The sequence below is a fragment of the Urtica dioica genome, chromosome 7, assembly GCF_054948205.1.
Source record: "Urtica dioica subsp. dioica isolate 48M chromosome 7, U.dioica_male_clone48M_v1_H2, whole genome shotgun sequence".
NCBI classification, from domain to species: domain Eukaryota; kingdom Viridiplantae; phylum Streptophyta; class Magnoliopsida; order Rosales; family Urticaceae; genus Urtica; species Urtica dioica.
The window spans coordinates 31,044,189-31,063,862 of record NC_142762.1 but is presented as its reverse complement, the minus strand read 5'-3'; the positions used below and the strand labels follow the sequence as shown (position 1 = coordinate 31,063,862).

Below are 19,674 nucleotides of genomic sequence, written 5' to 3'. Positions count from 1 at the left end.
ATGATTTTAATATCGCTCCGGATTCACATTTATTAGTATACCGTATAACAACAATTATACTAGCAAATTTTATATAAAATAGTAAATCAATATATCTATAACATAAATAATAAAGAGGAACTTCACTCTCTCTTTCATCCTGGAGCCGCCACGTGACGTCGCCAGACGGCGACACGTGGCGGCCTTATCTATAACATAGATAATAAAGAGGAACTTCACTCCCCCTTTCATCCTGGGGCCGCCACGTGACGTCGCCAGACGGCGACACGTGGCGGCCTTTTTTTTTTTTTTCTTTTTTTTTTTGCCTTTGCCTTTACGTTTTTTTTTCCTTTGCCATTGCCTTTCCGGTTTGTTTTTTTTTTCTTTGCCCTTTCGTTTTTTTTTTTTTTAAGTTTTTTTTCTATTTTGTAATTTTTTTTATTTATATTGTTTTTTTTCTCCCTCTCTCATCAATATATTTTGTATAATTTTTTTATGTATTTTATAATCATAATTACTGATACTATATTATACTATATCAATAACATACATTATTTTGACTATATGTTAGTTTTATATTTTCTTTATTAAATTATATTTATTTTTCTCTTTGATATTTATTTCCCTTCACCTTATATGTGTCTCCATATTTCATTGAAAAGCGAACACAAGTCTTATTTACCCATGAAAGTCTAATCAATGTACAAAATAAATTTTTTACATTTTATTATTTGTTCATGATTTTTAAGGGTTTTTTCTTAATTATACTATATCGTTTTTTTTTTAGGTTTTTTTCAATCTATTTTGTAAATTTTTTTTTATGTATATTGTTTTTTTTCTCTCTCTCTCATCAATATATTTTTTTATAATTTTTTTTTTATGTATTTTATAATCATGATTACTGATACTATATTATACTATATCAATAACATACATTATTTTGAGTGTATGTTAGTTTTATATTTCCTTTATCAAATTCTCTTTGATATTTATTTCCATTCACCTTATATATGTCTCCATATTTCATTGGAAAGGGAACGTAAGTCTTATTTACCCATGAAAGTCTAATCAATGTACACAATAAATTTTTTACATTTTATTATTCGTTCATGATTTTTAAGGGTTTTTTTCTTAATTGTCGATTCTTTGGTGCCCATTGTTTACGAATCTTGATAACACAAATTAACATCTACAAGTTTTACTTGCTATTATCATTTATAATATGCTAAAACATTCGCGCGTAGCGCGATGCTAAAACTAGTTTATATATATGTTCAAGAGATTCCAAACTTCAAGCCAAATCATTCGGCATTCAAACTATAGCATAAATTATAACGTCATACAATATCTAAAATACAACATAATTTCTAATGCCATACAAAATTCAAAATAAACCAACCAAGTATTGAAAATTCACAATAGCATAGAGTTTTTCATAAGTTTTTTTATAAGCAACTTACTCACCAGTGGTACATTGAGTAGTGATGTTATTATTGTGCGGTGATGATTAAAACACATTATACATCTTATATTTTATATATGATATAATAGCGACATAAATACCTAATGTTTTCATTTCGATACACTTAAATACTTAATTTTTTTTACGACATAAATATCTAATTTCTTGTTTAGGTGCACCGTAACTATTAATATGGTATCTTTGGACGGAAGTATACGTGTGTCGACCTCAGGTTTAACAAATATTTAATTATTTTTCTTCAAATAAAACTAAACATTAATAATGTTATAATTTTATAAATAATAATTCAGATTTCATAGTAAAAAAAAAAGTAAAATCTCCAAATTTGGTACGGTGTTTGTTCGCTTCTATCATATCAATATTACCATTCAAGCTCACCAGTAAACCTGGGATTATGGTATGGAAGAGAGTTGGAAATCTCATCCTTCCGGCCTTGAAAATCGAGTGGAATGATTCTTTTCATGGGGACGCGTGAATGGAAGGATTCCCTTTCGCTGGACACATGGTAGAACACAGAAGCACGTGGAAGTCCTTCCTTCTATGTGTTCCACTGATTATTTGACTTTTCATCATTTTAATATTTTTTTATTAAAAGAAAAACTCGGCCGTTGGATTTGTGACTTTTGTAAATCCAACAGCCATAAATAAACCTGGATGAATGTAGCTTTGTTGGCTAAATATATTTTTATTATAAAATCTTCATGTATAATTTTTATTATAAAGTTTTCATATGTAGTTTTATCAAATATAATTTTTAATATATAGTTTTAATTTAAAAAAATATACATATTCTACTCATCGAAGCTCTTCTCGTCAATATATATGAAATAGATTTGTATTTGCAACTTTGGAATATATGAATAAAGGTAGTCTTTCCTCAACCGAGGCCATTTTCAATAAATTATTCTTCATTTTTTCACTTTTATATTTTAGTCATTTAAAAAAATACTACATTTTAATCATTTAAAAAGTATTTATTTTAATTATTTTTCTAAATGTATGGAAGTGAAAATTTTCACCAACGGAATAGAAATTTCTCTTCCATAATGAGTAGAATTCCGATCAACACTGGAAAGAATAATTTCTTTGAGTCAAACTCGGAATTCCGTGTCCAATTAAAGTAGATTTCCACTTCCTTCCACACACACGCTCAGGTTTACTCTATAGTCTGTTGCTTGCTGTGTAGTTTTCAATTGCTTGAATAAAAAATAGTATAGTAAAAAAAGAAAAAGGTTAATGAGTTTAAATTTAAACCGACTCCTATGGATACATGTATGCGCAATCCTAAGCTGGTCAAGAGTCATTTTGATCCGTGACCAGGTCCTATTACAGAGGCGTTGTTGGGGCTTTGCTTGTCTATGATATTACCAGGTATACTTTACTTTCGCTTTCAACAATTCAACTTATGGATTATTTAGAGCCATGGGCTGATTTTATATTGACGAACTCTCGAGGTTTTCGGATTCACTTGCACCATCCGTGACTAGGATTCTATGCACCAAGAAAGATGTGTTGGTGAGTTTATCATCGTCGTCGGAATTGGAGGCGCTGAAGAGCCATTTGAGTTATTTTAACACGGCAGGTATAGAAAATAATAGCTGATATGATACGTTCCACTTCTTACAAGACATAATCGAACACAAATACAGAAAACAAGCCCTATGCGTGAGGACCAATTACACAGGAAGTGAAGTCTTGGCTTCGGAAAAACGCTAAAGCCACCCTAAAACTTTATTCTGGACTCGCATACAAAATTACAGGTCACTTTAAGCTAACACTAGTCGTCCCTCAAAGTTCCTTTGGCCAAGGAACCGAGACACTCCTTTATGGTCTCTCTGATCCTTCTCTTCATGAGCTGGTCTTTAACCCCTGAGAGCATGCTTCTGTAGAACATCTCCAACCCCACGAGCTCGGCCCGACCCGCCCTCTCCAACATCTTATCCCACTCCTTTGCCACGTCGAAATCTCCCGATCCCGAAAAATCTCTCTCCTCCAAAGCCCGCCCGAAAATCGCCCGGTGAAGCACGCCCGCGTACCGCTCCATCGCTTCCAGCTTCGCCCGAAGATCTTCCGACCCGGTTTCACCTCCATCATCGGACGCTTCCAAACCCTTTTCCGCGACGACGACAACATCATCGTCATCGATCTTTCCCTCGACTTCCTCGGCCGCTTCTTCGGGCCATTGGACCCGCGCCGGCGTCAGAAAGTCGTTGAGCTTGCCCGTCCCGAGGACCCCGCTCCGCCCCCGCCCCCAAGACCAGAGCTTTCTTCCGCCGCAAGCAACGAGGACGGTGTGGGCGGCCCCGCAAGCGACCTGAACCGCCCGATCGAACTTCGCTGCATCAGAAGGGACGATCGGGAGCGGAGAAATCGCGTCCCCGGATTCGGACCCGACCCGGGCGTCGGGGCAGAGCCCGAGCCCTCTCTCCATCCCCCACGACCACACCTCGCCCGAGGCCGAGGCCACGCTCGTGTGGAAAAGCCCGCACCCGACCGAGACCAGCCCGGCCGAGCTCGGGAGACTCAAAACCCGCCTCGGAGCCGCCGAGCTCTGGGTCGTCCCGAGCCCCAACTGCCCGTTCTCACCGAGCCCGAACGTCCAACAACTAGAAATCCCGCTCTCCCCGTTTTCCCGAGCGAGAACGGCCGTGTGAAATCCCCCGCACGCCACCTCGTGAGCCTCCCACGGGGACTCGAGGCCCACGGTCTCCGGGGAAGCTCGGCTCTCGGTGTCGCCGAGCCCTAATTGCCCGTGCTTGTTGCCACCCCAAGAGAAAACGGCCAGAGCGCCTCCGTTGGGGACGCTCTGGACCAGCGCCACGGCGTGCTCGTTCCCGCACGCCACCCTGGCGACCGTGCGGCCGCTGAGTGGCCGGAAGATCGCCGGAGCAAATGTGCTCGTGAAACCGAACTCACCGCCGCTCTGCTGCGGGCAATATCCCCACACCCAGAGCGAGCCACGGTCATCGATCGCCGCTGACATCATTCCGCCCGCTTCCACACGAGATATCTGAAACCAAAAAAAAAATCTCTCAATCAATAAATAAGATAATGAGTACTCTCTCTCTCTCTCTCTCTCTCTCTCTCTCTCTTTTTCCAGACCTTGAGAGGTGATTCGATCTCTGTTGTGGATGACTCATCGACAAACTCCTTGACCAAGCAGGGCGTCGCAGAGTTGTCTCCGTCGTTGCCGAGTTGGCCGACTGAATCCATGTAAAGGAGATTCAAAGCACTAGGCCTCTAAGGATAAATTCAAAGATGAAATCTTTCACATTTCCTGAAAAAAAAAAAAAAAGGATACAGACATTGTAGCCCCACGACCACACCGATCCATCATCTGCCATTACACACGAGATATGAAGTATTAAAATACACTAAAGACCCTGATTTATCAAGAGCTCGGTTCTTCATCATATGAGTATAAATTACAGTGAAAAGCATACACGAGGGACCAGAGGAATGAGGTTATTTCTTAATTTAGATAAGATTGACATATAAGTAAGGTCAATTAATCAAAGCATCGAGATTTCACATGAACTCTTTGATTGAATTGTGAGCGTAAAATCAATTCTGTCGAGAGAAACATAAAAGCCAGACCTTGTAGAGCAAGACTGTGATAAGCACCAGCAGCGATCCCAACAAGGTTAATCTGGGAATTCCCGAAATTAACCTCGACCGGAGAGAGCTGGTCAGCCTCCGAGCCTGTCCCAAGTCGTCCAAACATCCCTCTTCCCCATGAATACACTCGTTTGTTTTCTGAAACCAGCAACAGCAAAAAAATTAATAAGATCGTTTGAGTTAAAGAGACTGGAAATAGAAGCCCCATTGAGGATTTAAGTTTGCGCGCGTGAAGTGACCCGTGAGAACTAGAGTGTGTGCTTCTCCGGCGGCGACTGAGACGACCTTGCCGGCGTAGGAAAGATTTTCTGCGGTTGCTTCCATTGTTTATGGCGACCAGTCACTCCCCTTTTTTTTTTTTTTTTTTTTTTATTTGTATACAAAGTCACTTCACTTAATATCCCGATTATTTTATGATAAAGATCCCGGATTTTATATATAATTTTGGAAAAATGATATGAAATAGCCAATTCAAACTATGAATATTGTAAAATAGCCATAATTTCATTAGGTATAGAAAAATAGCCAATTGAGAGTACTATGACTTTTAATCCTGTCTCGATTAATTTTAATCCAGCCTTCATAAAACTTATATTATGTCTTTATAGTTCGTTAGGATTAAATTTAATCCAGCTTAGATTAATCTTACTTGGGTTAATTTGCTTATAGTTGGCAAACTATGGCTATTTTGCAAAAGTTTAAGTTCTATTTGGCTATATAGCCTCTTGACCCAAATTTTTTTTAGTTATAAGACTTGTACACAAACCAAATACAACACCAATATTGTACTTGTTAAATTTATATATATTTAAAAAAAAAAAAAAACACGCTGTAAATTAACAATTAGTGGCCGCGGAGAACTCGGGCATGTGGTGATTCAAGAGATGGACTCGATGTGCTAAATGTAAAGTTAAGATTGTTAATATCGTTTTTCGGTGGTCTTGAAGGATCGTGATCATGAAGCAACCAATCTAATTTCTTTTAGAAGATCCTCAAAACCACGACAAAAACATCATAGCGTTTTTGTGACTCCGAAAAGACCGTGACTACGAAAGGTGATGCCCAAAATGCTGTAATCAAGGGTTCTTAGGAGGGACGGTTGGGGGTGGCGGTGGAGGTCGTCGCTCTCGATCACTTTTCACTAAAGAAAAATGATGTTTTGGTCTCCGTCACCAGAAATAGACAAGAAAATGTACTACTAGAGCGTGAAGGGATTTTGTTCGACGCTTAATATTAGTATGAGGAATTAAGCGAAAATGCGGTTCTAAACTTCGTCTCTAGAATTAGAGATAAAGTGGGATTATATTTTGACAAAGTTTTGACTTAGTGAGAAAATAGTTACCTCAAAAGTGATGTTTGATGTGGTATTTATATGGCCTTTGAAGCCTTAAGGTGAGCTTGGAGGCCAGGCCTCGCTCAAGGTGAGGCAGACAAATTTGAGATCTCGCCCAGGCACGAGAAGAGCGTCGAAAGCGGTAGGGATCTCATCGGGCGCGAGGCAGGGACGAAGAGGTCCCATAGGGAATCTTGATCGAATGGGGAGAGGACCTCCCAAATAGAGCATCATATCCTTGGCACGGAGATCGCCCTAAGCACAGAGCAAGGAGGTCGGGCGGAGAATCATGGCCAAGGAATATCTTCGTTGAGTGGGAGAGGACCTAGCCCATAGCATCATAGTCGCAGGGCATCTTGGCCATGCAGAGAGAAAGGCTCGCTCGAGCGAGGAGAAAGTCCCACTGTGGGACGCCTTGGTGCGCGGGCGAAGAGATATCCACGCGGCGGGCCGCTCTGATGCCTGGGGGAGGAGAATACCCCACGGAATGGCGCCTTAGCAAGCATGCGAGGAGTGAGTCATGCGGCTCCCTCGCTAAGCGACAGGAGGTGCGGTGTCTAGTATTTGGCACAAACTTGGCACGCATCAAGGTGTGTGATCATTCTTGGCCTGAGAGCATGGTGCAAAACGACAAAGTCAATGTAGGTCCATGAGGGGTTCAAGCTCCTCTTCAAATTTTTTTTAACACTTTTGAACCATATTTTTAAAAATTTACATTTATTTACCCTTAAAATTCACTTATGGCTCCGTCCCTAGGTGCAAGCAAAGACATCGCGAGTGTTCCTTGGCATGAGAGCGTGGTGCAAGCATAGCGTGGGCAGCGGCAGTGTGAACTTCACACTAGGCCTTGGCCCATGGGAGTGACTCTATGGCGTCCCATGATGCGCGACATGAGGGCTTGGGCGCGTGGCGCAGCGATTGTTGAAATTGATCTAGAGGTTAAGAAAAAGTTTAACGCTTCGGGTAAGCGGCGGAATTTTAAAAATTTTCTTTTGACGAGTAAAACGATTTTACTAACCTAGACAAAGAGCAAGTACACGTAAATAAAAACTATTATGAGCATTAAAAATTTACTAACCTTTTTAGAAGCTTGAACGTTGATGAGCCTTCGGAAGGTTGAAAACGTTCGTCTCCCCTCGCAGCACATCTCTCTTCTTTCCTCGGGAACTCGAGAAAGAAAAGAATTAGTGTGTGGGCACTTTTAAACACGACGACTCGAGAACAAGTCTCAAAGTCGAAGAGCTAAAAACACTAGGTCAAATGAGGACCTAGGTGCCAAAACAAAAACGAAAAATAACTCGAGAGAGAGAAAGGAGAAAACGGCCACAAGGTCTAGAGAGAGAAGCTCTCAATCTCTAACTTATGTGGAATGAATAAAATGAGAGGAATGAAGGCTCTATTTATAGGAGAGGTTTTACCTTCAATAAATTAGTTTCCTCTTCTATAGAATATCACATATTCATGAGCAAATATTTCCCTTTTCTCTATCCAAGTCACACGGCCAAACTATGCCTTCATGACACCTGGATTTGTTTCCACTTTTATTTTTCTTCTCCCTTGACTTGTCTTGGCCGAAATTGCACTTTCCTCTTTGAGGAAATTTGTTTCATCTTTTTATTTTGGCAAGTATCTTGATACATTCATGCACAAAAATCTCTCCCTTTTCTCATTGGGTTGGGCGGCCAAGAAGGCCTTCTAGAAGGTGTTTCTAGATTTTCTTCTCTTGTTCATGACAACATAAGAAAAACCTATTAAGAATTTTCAATAAAATTCTTATGAAATAATCCACAAGGCCCAATTAAATCAATTTTGGCCGAGTGGTCTTAAGTCATCAAATGACCTTGTCAAAAAAATTTATTGACATTCATTTCATCATATTTACAAAAAGACAAAAATACCCTTTAGACAATTTTCGTAAAATTTGTCTCGTTCTTGTTTTGACTTAGCTTCTATTTTAACTATTCCTACTCGATGTGATTTGTGACAGTGACCTCATGGATCCAAATGAACAAAGCTTGAGCTAAATACTTGGACTCAAAAGTTCACAAACCTTTTCCAAGTTTAGCTTAATGTCAACTGACTCCACTAAAGAGTTGACACTGATAATCTCTCGGTTCAAATGAATTTATTTTCTACTCAAGAATTCAACCTAATTGTAATGAGTGAATCCACAGAATATTATCGATGTTTACCCTTCATGAATATCATTAGCTAGTCGGGATTTACAAAATTACCATTTTACCCTTCTAGCTGTTATTTCCTCAACTCCTTTGTCGCTTGTGAATAAGTTAGAAACAACGTATTGACGAGGAGCTAACAAGTCACATAATTTCATCCAAAAGAGTCAAGACTCAATTTGGACACTGGCCAGTTCATTTATTCACATTCCAAAGAACAAAGCATGAGGTGATATACATTGCATTTCAGCAATCTTGTACATGAATTCCATATCTATGAGAACTTCACAAAGTTACTCATGATATTCTCACAACTTAGTACTTCACCAATAGGCCCTGTTCAGAATCACATAGTGAGTCCGAACTCTGACTTTCTCAAATGAGAATACATGAGCTGTGAAATGACATGTCTCATTTCAGGATTAATGTAAGCACGATGCAATTCATACGTGTGACTTCGAGACATAAGAGTTTAAATGATTTGTTCTTATTTTGTCTCTAGAAGTGCACTGGTCAGTTCAGTAGCTTCGAAAGATATCTAGAAGAACTATAGAGTCTCCAACTTTCAATGCTCCATAACCAGACATCATAGATTCTTCTAACAATCGTACTGAGGTCAATAGTCCTTTGACCCTTAGATTGCGAATATATCGTTTTAAGCAAACTACGAAGCATGCAAATCTATATTTGTCTCTTCGTAAGTTTTTAAGTTTGTTTATGGAATAGAGACTAAGGTTTTATCATAAAGCTTCAAACATGCAAGGAAGAATGAATGAACGTTTCAACTTTTTATTAATGAATAAGCAATTACAAGCAAGAGTCTTCGTGAGACTTTATTAAATCAAATGTACAAAATAAAGACTACAACTCTTCTTGTGGGAACCATTGACAACAGCGATCACTCGGTATGTCGGGAGTCTTGGTGCGAGGCCTTGAGGTCTTGATGCTAGGATACTTGGCATCTTGACGATGAGCAGAGGCGTGGTGTCAAGCACTTGGCCCATTCTGATTCATGATCTTGTTCTTTGTCCGAATTCTAACGGTTTGTGGTTTGGCTCGCTATTATGGAGTTTAGCTAGTGTCTCGTTTGCAAAACATGGATAAATATACGGCTTGGAATCGATCATAGAAGTATAGGAGATGGTGCAAGGATAATTAAGCTGAAATTCTGATTAGTTGCAATGGCAAGATGTCGCACACAATGTGTTGACAATGTGTCCGACAACTTGCTTGAACACAGATATGGATAAACAACAAAAAGTGCAGTAAACAAAGTACACAGGATATGGTTACCCAGTTCGGTGAAACACACCTACATCTGGGGGCACGCTGCCAGTGGAAAGGATTTTCACTATCTTGTAGTCAATAGTACACACAAGGTTATATCTGATTACAATCAACAAATCAATAAAACCTAGAGACTATTACTACCAGTGATCACCTAGACAGGGACTCCCCCTGAATTTGAGCTCCGTCTCAATTCCACCCTTCGAGCAACCTCCTGGCTCGGATGACCTTCAGTCTTCAGTAGTACGTGAACCTTCAATCACGAAAAGCACAAGAACCCAAATCTCACATACACTCAATCTGTAGAATAGTGTTTGAGAGAATACACCACTTAAAACCAAAACACACAGCCTCCCAGTCCGCCGGTCTTGCACGTCTAAGAGCTCTGAGTGTTTTATCAAAAGTGTCAAGGCTGCTAAGGGAGAGCAAACGGCTTTTATAGCAGCTGGACAATCCTGGAAGATATCTCGGGTTTCCTTACCCGGCCTCATGCGAATATCACAAAGTAAAGACTCCATCAAAGTGAATATTCGTGCAATGAAGATAGCAGCGGAGGATATCTTGCAATGAAGGCTCCAGCGAGGCAGATATCTTGTAATGAAGACAGCAGCGAGGCAATAACTCAGCAGTAAGTCGCCAGCGAAGCAAACAGACGAAACTGGAAACTTGCCTGAAATACTGTCTGCACACATGAGGAAAGATGTCAATCCAGAAGATGAAACATAACACCCGACATCTTTCCATACCACTTGCACTAAAAAATAAAGCCAACAAAACAACGTAACAACAATCTCCCCCTTTGGCTATTTTTTAGGCAAGCATTTCCAGGACCAGTTCTCATACAAGCGTCAAAACCAGAAAGAGAGTCAAAATAAATGACCTCATGACGCCTCTCCCCCTGATTGCCTCAAAAAAGATACCAAAGGCAAGGATCGACCAACACAGAGGGAGGAACAAAAGCCTGAAAAGGGAATGAGAACTAGGAAAACAGCATATCATTCAGCAGAAAAAGTACGATAGAGCTGTCTTACAAACCATCCAAAAACAAACCAAATCAGTCTGAAGCACAGAAGCATGCCAAGAAACCAACATAAAGGTGTCTAAAAAGAGGTTAGATGTTACAGATCAAAAAAAACATTAACCAGAGGGATTAGAGACATCGTTGGCAAGAGAACTTTGAGAGTCGCTGCTGACAGCATCTTCTGAGTCTTGTTCATCAGGACACGTAGAGGGACTTGGTTGAGAAGTGGAAGCACCATCCATGGCAGAAGGAAGAGTCATGACAGAGATAAGACGCTCACACGCAGTCTTTCTACGAGAAGAGATTGCAATGACTTCCTTAAGAGCAGCAACTTCTTCCAACAAACCCTTGAGGATATCGCTCTTGGCATTTTCTGACAGGGGAGCCACTTTGATGGTACCACCAGCCGGGACAGATGTTGCGACAGAAGGCATGACAAGGTCCCTGGCATGTTTCCCTTCAAACAACTTAGGATTGAAAGAGAGTTCACTGGGAGGTTTACCTGCAACATCATCAGCCCTGAGCAGATCCTTCTTCTGAGCAACCAGCAAGCCAGACAAGAGCGAAGGGAAGCCAATAGGAAGCTTTACTGCATAGGACTTAGCATGCTTCGCCAGGTGACTGAAAACAAACTCCCCAAAGTCGAAGGACGCCCGAGTACCAATCTGGAAAATGAGGCATGCCAGGTCGGAGTTGATACTGGAGCCGTGAGAGGAAGGGGCCCAATTTGCAATCCCAATTCTGTACAGAACATAATACTTCGCCGAGAGATCTGATGAAGGCAGGGAACCCTTGGTGGGCCAAGTCTTCTTATCATCGTTAGTGAGCTCTTTGGCAACCTCATCCAAGGAAGGAAGCCGATCAGCAGTGACAATTTTTCCTCTTCCCAGAAACTCGTTGATGGCAGTGGATGATATATCAAAGCAATGGCCACGAACATAGACTTTCCCAAACTCAGGGTGATGGGGCTGATCAATCTCAGAGGACAGATTCACAATGCACTCTTTCACCAGTCTGGGATAATAAGGACCGATCCCAGTGACAGTTTTCCCAAGTTGAGCGTCGGACAAGAGTTCCTTGATCACATCAATCTTCAGGGCCTCTTTAGACAATTCTTTTTCCGGAAAAATGGATCTGTGATAGACATACCTCCATTTTCTGACACGATCTTCCTCATGGAAGGAGACATTGTCTAGAGGAGCGGCGGGGACATCCTTGGGAAGCTTTTGGCCTCCGACAGTTTTCCTGGAGATGAGAGACACCCCTTCAGGACGGGCAACATCTTCTTCCTCTTCCAAGTCTTTCAGGACATCTGGAATTGTCTCTTCAACAGACTTTCCCTTCAGCCTTTTCTTGTTCAAACCCATCTTCACCGGTTTCTTCATCTTCTTTTTAGCCGGGATGGTAGTGGGAGCAGCTTCTTCCACCAGCTTTCTTTTCTTCTTTTTCTTCTCTGAGAGAAGAGTGGCTAGACACACATCATCATTTTTCTGAATTTTCTTTTTCAGAGAAGCAAGGATATCTTCTCCAACATCCTGGATAAGGTTGGACGTTCTTTCTTGCCTCCGAGAAGATGTAGGCACATCTTGCGAAACATCTTTACTTAAGCCTAACATGCCCCCAATGGCATCTTCAGGAGTAGGCTCTTGAGGCAGCGAAACCCTATCAATAGAAGAGGCAGAGACAGTAGGATTACCTATCACAACCTTGTGAGGGCTTTCGACGGGGGAAACACCGGATGGGGTTTCTTCTTCAGGATCATCAACACTTCTTCTTTCTTCCTCAGAAGAGCTGCTGGAACTAGCTTCTCCTGTGATGTCTGTGATGGAGAGATCAGCTTTCTTCAGAATTGTGCGTCTGGCGGCAGATAGAGATGGATTCTCAGGTGGGACTGATGACCCAGCGATCGCACCTCCGGCCTGACCATCGGCGCGTATGCTGGGTTTCAGACCACGAACCCTAACTCCATGCATGTTGCTCTCAGCACTGGGCTTTCTTGTCCCGACATTTTTCTTCCTCATTGTGGCTTTGACTTTTCCAGAGGGAGTAGAGGTACTGATCCCGCTTCTTGTACCCACCATTTTGGAAAAAGAAATAAGGAAACTGCCACAAGGAAAACTGTCAAAATGGGTAAGAAAGCAGATTTGGGAAACAAATCTTAAGAGCGAAGAAGTATAAGAAATTTCGAAATTCAAACAGGAAATAACTTCCCCTTCTTTTTCGGAAGAGTAACCGTCTGCATGAGTGATAGCATGGCAAGAAAAACGACGTCGCAACTTCAAGTGGGCCTTGAACGTTCCTAGGCCCTGAGAGACAACACTTGGCAATATAGCCCGGCAAATCAGTTGAATGGGCCAACCAGAAACATGGGCCCATGAGAGAAATAACACACCAGTAACACGAACAAGAGTCAGCGAAGGATTAGCGCAAAAGTTAAGACCAAACAATCCTTCGATAAACAATAATTGCTATTGATCAATAACACATAACCCAAGAGAAGATCTGAGATTTTCAAACCGGTTAGCATCCAAAGCCTTGGTGAAAATGTCTGCAAGCTGTTTCTCGGTGTGAATGTATTCGAGTTTGATCTTCTTTTCTTCCACAAGATCTCGAATAAAATGATGTCTGATCTCAATATGCTTGGTCTTACTGTGTTGAACAGGATTCTTTGAGATGTTGATGGCGCTAATGTTGTCGCAGAATAATGTCATGACATCTTGTCCAACATCATACTCGGCGAGCATCTGCTTCATCCAGAGAAGCTGAGTGCAACTACTCCCAGCAGCGATGTATTCAGCCTCAGCTGTGGACAAGGAAACACAGTTTTGCTTCTTGCTGAACCAAGAGATGAGATTGTTTCCAAGGTAGAAACATCCACCAGAAGTACTCTTTCTATCAACCGTGCTACCTGCCCAGTCAGCATCACAGTATCCCACAAGCGTAGAAGAAGTATCATAGGTATATAGTAAACCGAAATCAGCAGTACCTGAGATGTACCTTATGATTCGCTTGGCTTGAGCCAGATGGCTAGCTTTGGGATTGGCTTGATAGCGCGCACAAACACCTACTGAGTAGGCTATGTCTGGTCGGCTGGCAGTGAGATAAAGAAGACTGCCGATGATGCTCCTGTAGAGACTTTGATCAACAGATTCTCCATGCTCATCCTTAGTGAGTTTGATGTGAGTAGCGGCCGGGGTCCGCTTGTGAGAGGATTTCTCCAGGCCAAACTTTTTCACCAAGTTTTTGGCATACTTACTTTGGGAAATGAAGATACCATCATTCATTTGTTTGATCTGAAAGCCCAGAAAGTAGTTTAATTCGCCGACCATACTCATCTCAAATTCTGACTGCATTTGTCGAACAAAAAGATCCACCATCTTGCTTGACATTCCTCCAAAGACGATGTCGTCAACATAAATCTGAGCTATCATGAGATTGCCATTCTCCTTTTTCACGAACAACGTCTTGTCAACGCCACCTCGAGTATACCCATTCTGCACAAGAAATTGGGTCAGTCTTTCATACCATGCACGAGGGGCCTGCTTAAGGCCGTAGAGAGCTTTTCTGAGTTTGTAGACATGTTGTGGAGAGCTGGGATCTGTAAACCCTTTTGGTTGAGCTACATAAACTTCCTCATTCAGGTACCCATTGAGGAAAGCACTCTTAACATCCATCTGATAGAGCTTGAATTGCAGGTGACACGAGATGCCAAACAAGAGTCTGATAGCTTCTAGTCTCGCAACAGGGGAAAAGGTTTCATCAAAATCAACGCCTTCCACCTGTGAATAGCCCTGCGCCACAAGTCTAGCTTTGTTCCGAGTTATATTACCATGTTCATCAGATTTATTCTTAAAAATCCATTTAGTCTCAATGACATTTACATTGTCAGGCTTGGGGACCAGCTCCCAGACTTGGTTTCTTTCAAACTGAACCAGTTCTTCTTTCATAGCATTAACCCAGTATTCATCATCAATAGCCTCGTTAACATTTTTTGGTTCAATCTTAGAGACGAAGCAGAGATTACCAATCATTTCCCGGTAGTTAACAGGAGGTTTTGGACGAGTCTTTATTCCTTCATTGATTTCGCCAATCACCTCATGAGCAGGATGATTTTTCTGAATTCTTCGAGAGGGGACTCTCTGTTCAGTCTCAGGAGGGGAGCCTTCATCTGGAAGAATGTCGCTAACTTTGTCATCAGCATCAGTCCTGACATTTGGATTTCCAGTGGAGATGTCGTCCAAGGGGTTATCAGCATCTGTCCTGACATCTGGGTTACTGGGAAAAACTTCATCCTCATCATTAGGACTGTTAGTAGCATCATGATCATCATCATTTATCACCACATTTATTGATTCCATTATAGTCTTAGTGCGTTTGTTAAAAACACGGTATGCACGACTATTTCTAGAGTATCCAAGGAATATACCTTCATCACTTTTTGGGTCAAATTTACGTCGTGGATCCCTGTCAGCAAGAATATAACACACCGAACCAAAGACATGGAAGTATTTCACATTTGGCTTTCTCCCCCTCCATATTTCATAATGAGTGCTGGAAGTACCTGGACGAATAGTAACTCTATTGTGAATATGGCAGGCAGTATTGAGAGCTTAGCCCAGAAATGTGGTGGAATATTCTTGGCCAACATCATTACTCTAGCCATCTCCTGAAGGGTTCGATTTTTCCTTTCAACAATTCCATTTTGTTGAGGTGTGATAGGAGCTGAGAACTCATGTGCTATCCCTTTCTTCAGTACAAAACTTAGCAAAGCTCATGTTCTCAAATTCCCTCCCATGATCACTCCGAATTCTGATCACTTTTCCTATGCTCTCTCCTTTTTCTTCATCCGAAAGAGTAGCGTTGTATCCCTTTTTCTGTTTCTTGAGGAAGTTGGGACACTCATTCTGAATATGTCCAAATCCTTCACACTCGTGGCACTGAATGCCTTTGCCTTTCCCAGATCGTTCACCACTTTTACTATTCCTGTGAGGATAAGTATTTTTCTGGAAACGTTGTTGGAAGTTGTCATTGACATCTTGTGAGACATTTTTCCCATTCATCTGATTGAGTCTTTTCATGACCCTGCCATAGTTTTTTGCAAGCATAGCAATAGTATCATCAATATCATTGTCAGAGTCTGAATATACCTGATCCATTGGTTCATGAACAGAACTTTTGAGGGCCATCCCTCTTTGTTTCTTTTCCACCTTAGGAAGAGAGAGTTCAAATGTCATGAGAGATCCCATTAGTTCGTCGAATTTCAACGTCTTTAGGTCATGAACTTCCTCAATGGCCGTGATTTTCATCTTGAATCTGGAGCTCAAAGCTCTCAGGGTTTTTCGAACAAGATCTTCATCTGTCATGGGTTTTCCGAGAGAATATGATTCATTGGCGAGATCACGAATGCGAACGTTGAACTCAGCGACAGTTTCGTCCTCGAGCATCGTGAGAGCTTCAAAATTGGTTGTGAGGTACTGAAGTTTTTGTTCCCGGACCTTTGTAGTTCCCTCATAGGCAACAGCGAGAATTTCCCAGGCCTCTTTGGCAGTAGTGCAAGTATTTATCAACCTGAAAACATCTTTATCAACACCATTAAATATAGCATTGAGAGCACGGGAGTTACCAAGGGCCGCCTCATCCTCAGTGGGGGTCCAGTCTTTTTCCGGCTTGGTTCCAGTACGGGCTCCTTTGTCATCAGTAGTCACAGGAGCTTCCCACCCATGTATCACAGCTTTCCATGTTCGACTATCCAGGGACCTCAAGAAGGCGGTCATGCGTGCCTTCCAATATCCATAGTTGGTTCCGTCGAGTACTGGAGGGCGATTGACAGAACCTCCTTCTCGGGAACTATCCATAATAGGCAATCAGAAAGAAAATACAGGAAACCACCTAAGAGATCAAGGTGCCTGCTCTGATACCAAATGAAATTCTGATTAGTTGCAATGGCAAGATTTCGCACACAATGTGTTGACAATGTGTCCGACAACTTGCTTGAACACAGATATGGATAAACAACAAAAAGTGCAGTAAACAAAGTACACAGGATATGGTTACCCAGTTCGGTGAAACACACCTACATCTGGGGGCACGCTGCCAGTGGAAAGGATTTTCACTATCTTGTAGTCAATAGTACACACAAGGTTATATCTGATTACAATCAACAAATCAATAAAACCTAGAGACTATTACTACCAGTGATCACCTAGACAGGGACTCCCCCTGAATTTGAGCTCCGTCTCAATTCCACCCTTCGAGCAACCTCCTGGCTCGGATGACCTTCAGTCTTCAGTAGTACGTGAACCTTCAATCACGAAAAGCACAAGAACCCAAATCTCACATACACTCAATCTGTAGAATAGTGTTAGAGAGAATACACCACTTAAAACCAAAACACACAGCCTCCCAGTCCGCCGGTCTTGCACGTCTAAGAGCTCTGAGTGTTTTATCAAAAGTGTCAAGGCTGCTAAGGGAGAGCAAACGGCTTTTATAGCAGCTGGACAATCCTGGAAGATATCTCGGGTTTCCTTACCCGGCCTCATGCGAATATCACAAAGTAAAGACTCCATCAAAGTGAATATTCGTGCAATGAAGATAGCAGCGGAGGATATCTTGCAATGAAGGCTCCAGCGAGGCAGATATCTTGTAATGAAGACAGCAGCGAGGCAATAACTCAGCAGTAAGTCGCCAGCGAAGCAAACAGACGAAACTGGAAACTTGCCTGAAATATTGTCTGCACACATGAGGAAAGATGTCAATCCAGAAGATGAAACATAACACCCGACATCTTTCCATACCACTTGCACTAAAAAATAAAGCCAACAAAACAACGTAACAACATAAGCAGATATAATAATGAGATTTTTCATTTGGTTGGATTTTTAAATAGATAACAACGGTACTATTATCTTTTTGGATAATCTAGCAACGTATCCAATTTCAAACATAATTTTAAAGATGTAGACAACGTTTGGTAAATTTTGTAATCTAGCTATTTACATAAATAAATAGTTAGAAAATATCGAAAATACCCTTATGTAGCATAAATCATAGAAACCAACTACTAGCCAATGTTTCAGCCAGCCAAAACTTATCGTGTGTAAAATAAACGGATACTAACTGAAATTAACCCAAAAAAACTTGATATTGCAACTAACAGGACTACCAAAAAAAAATATGGAATAAAAGGAATCAAGTTAACGTGTATTAAAACTGCATTATTTGGTTGCGATCAAAACAAAAATTTAAAAAGAAATTCATAAATAAAAATAATACAAAATATAATAGGTAACCAATGCAAAAATATAATGAGTAACCATGCAAAAATAACTACCCTATTTTCTCTTTCTTCTTAGTTACCGAAAGTTTATCTTCTAATATCTGATATTGCGTGTAGGATAAATGGATATTAACTGAAACTAACCCAAAAAAAACTTGATATCACAACTAATTGGACTACAAAAAATGAAAGAAAATATTATAGAATAAATCAAGTTAATGTGTATTAAAGCTGCATTATTTAGCTTCAATAAAAAAATTGGCTACATATTTATGTTCAGCCGATTTTAATAAAATTAATAAAGTCGCATCATCATTTGTGACTACATTGAAACTTGAATGAACATTGGCTAGATTGCAATACCAACATTTCAAATGGTTTAGTCCGTGTAATTTTTCTATCTCTTTTGCTTAGAGCTGATATTTTTATTAGACTTTTAAAATGACTAATTAATCATAATCACAAATCAATCCATCGGACCCATTCATATCTGCGCATTTGGAATGAAAGTGGGGTAGAATTCCATTATTTTCGACCAATTTAAAGAAACGGAAATTTCCTTCCACTGACAATGCATGGAAGGAATCATTTCTTCCATTGACCAGTGAAAATGGTATGGAAATGTTCATTTGGTTCCGGTGATTTCAACCTTTGTTTTATTTTTTTTTTTTTTTTTCACTCCTCATTTTTCTTCTCCTATAAATATCACCATTATTTCTTTACAATTTTCTCATATAATTTCTTCTCTTACTCTCTTCAACTACTCTAACTCTCATACTATATTAATATATATATATATATATATATATATATAGGATAAATTACAAGAATACCCCTGAATTCAGGGGTCGGTAACGAACTGCCCCCTAAACTCGAAAGAGTCACAAAAAATCACCTGAACTCTCGTTCTTTTAAAGTATTGCCCATTCTGTCAAAAATATTCCGTTAAAATTTATATTTTGAGCACATGACTCTCACTTGATAATTATTTGAAGAAAAAATTAACAATATTGCTTAAATAATTAAATAAGCAATTCACAACATAAATGAGCATCAAAACGAGTCTAATCTCACTTCAATTCCACGAATCAAGTCCAGAAATCAAAAGCCCCAATTTATGAACCATAATTTCGGATTTTCCGCCAAATTCAAGAAATTTAAAAGAAAACAACTTCCAATCAACAAATTCAAGTAATATCCAATACAAACCGAGTTCAATCAACCCTAATAACTCATCAATTTCATAAAAATCTTCATGGATATCCAAAATCCCCAAAATCAACTCCAAACCCTAACTTTAAAATCCAATTCAGAGGAAAGGATTTCTCACCTTGATTGCTATGAAACTAGTCTCCTCGGCACGTTCTCTCCCTTTTTTCGGTGTCCTTTCTCGATCGGCAGCCTCAGCGAGCTCGCAGAGACTCCCTCTGTCGGCCGGTAGCGCGTGCAGTGGAGCTCGGGGTTCAATCGGGTTGGTGGCACGCGAGAAAGGTGAACGAG

The 19,674-nt window shown here is 40.6% G+C and overlaps 1 protein-coding gene across 2 annotated transcripts; it reads right to left on the bottom strand.

The window, feature by feature from the left end:
- Positions 1 to 3,045: 3,045 nt before the first annotated feature.
- On the bottom strand, positions 3,046 to 5,489 carry LOC149390787 (Regulator of chromosome condensation (RCC1) family protein). 2 transcript variants are annotated; one of them, XM_089621177.1, is made up of 6 exons: positions 5,471 to 5,489; positions 5,320 to 5,425; positions 5,060 to 5,218; positions 4,764 to 4,799; positions 4,565 to 4,665; positions 3,046 to 4,472 (listed from the first exon to the last, which is right to left on the bottom strand). In XM_089621177.1, the coding sequence occupies exons 2-6, from the start codon at positions 5,402 to 5,404 to the stop codon at positions 3,240 to 3,242; spliced, it is 1,614 nt and encodes a 537-aa protein (XP_089477303.1). In that variant the 5' UTR covers positions 5,405 to 5,425; positions 5,471 to 5,489; the 3' UTR covers positions 3,046 to 3,239. The 2 variants fall into 2 exon arrangements, with proteins under 2 accessions (XP_089477303.1, XP_089477302.1); XM_089621176.1 differs by lacking the exon at positions 5,471 to 5,489 and having other exon boundaries at positions 5,320 to 5,464.
- Positions 5,490 to 19,674: the final 14,185 nt, after the last annotated feature.

What these genes read in the sequence shown, in the direction of transcription:
- LOC149390787 (XM_089621177.1), bottom strand. Translation starts at nt 5,404, where the DNA reads ATGGAAGCAACCGCAGAAAATCTTTCCTACGCCGGCAAGGTCGTCTCA. An exon ending in ACACACTCTAGTTCTCACGG is followed by an intron (nt 5,219 to 5,319) that starts GTCACTTCACGC and finishes TGCTGGTTTCAG; the next exon opens with AAAACAAACGAGTGTATTCA. An exon ending in GTCGTGGGGCTACAATGTCT is followed by an intron (nt 4,666 to 4,763) that starts GTATCCTTTTTT and finishes ACATGGATTCAG; the next exon opens with TCGGCCAACTCGGCAACGAC.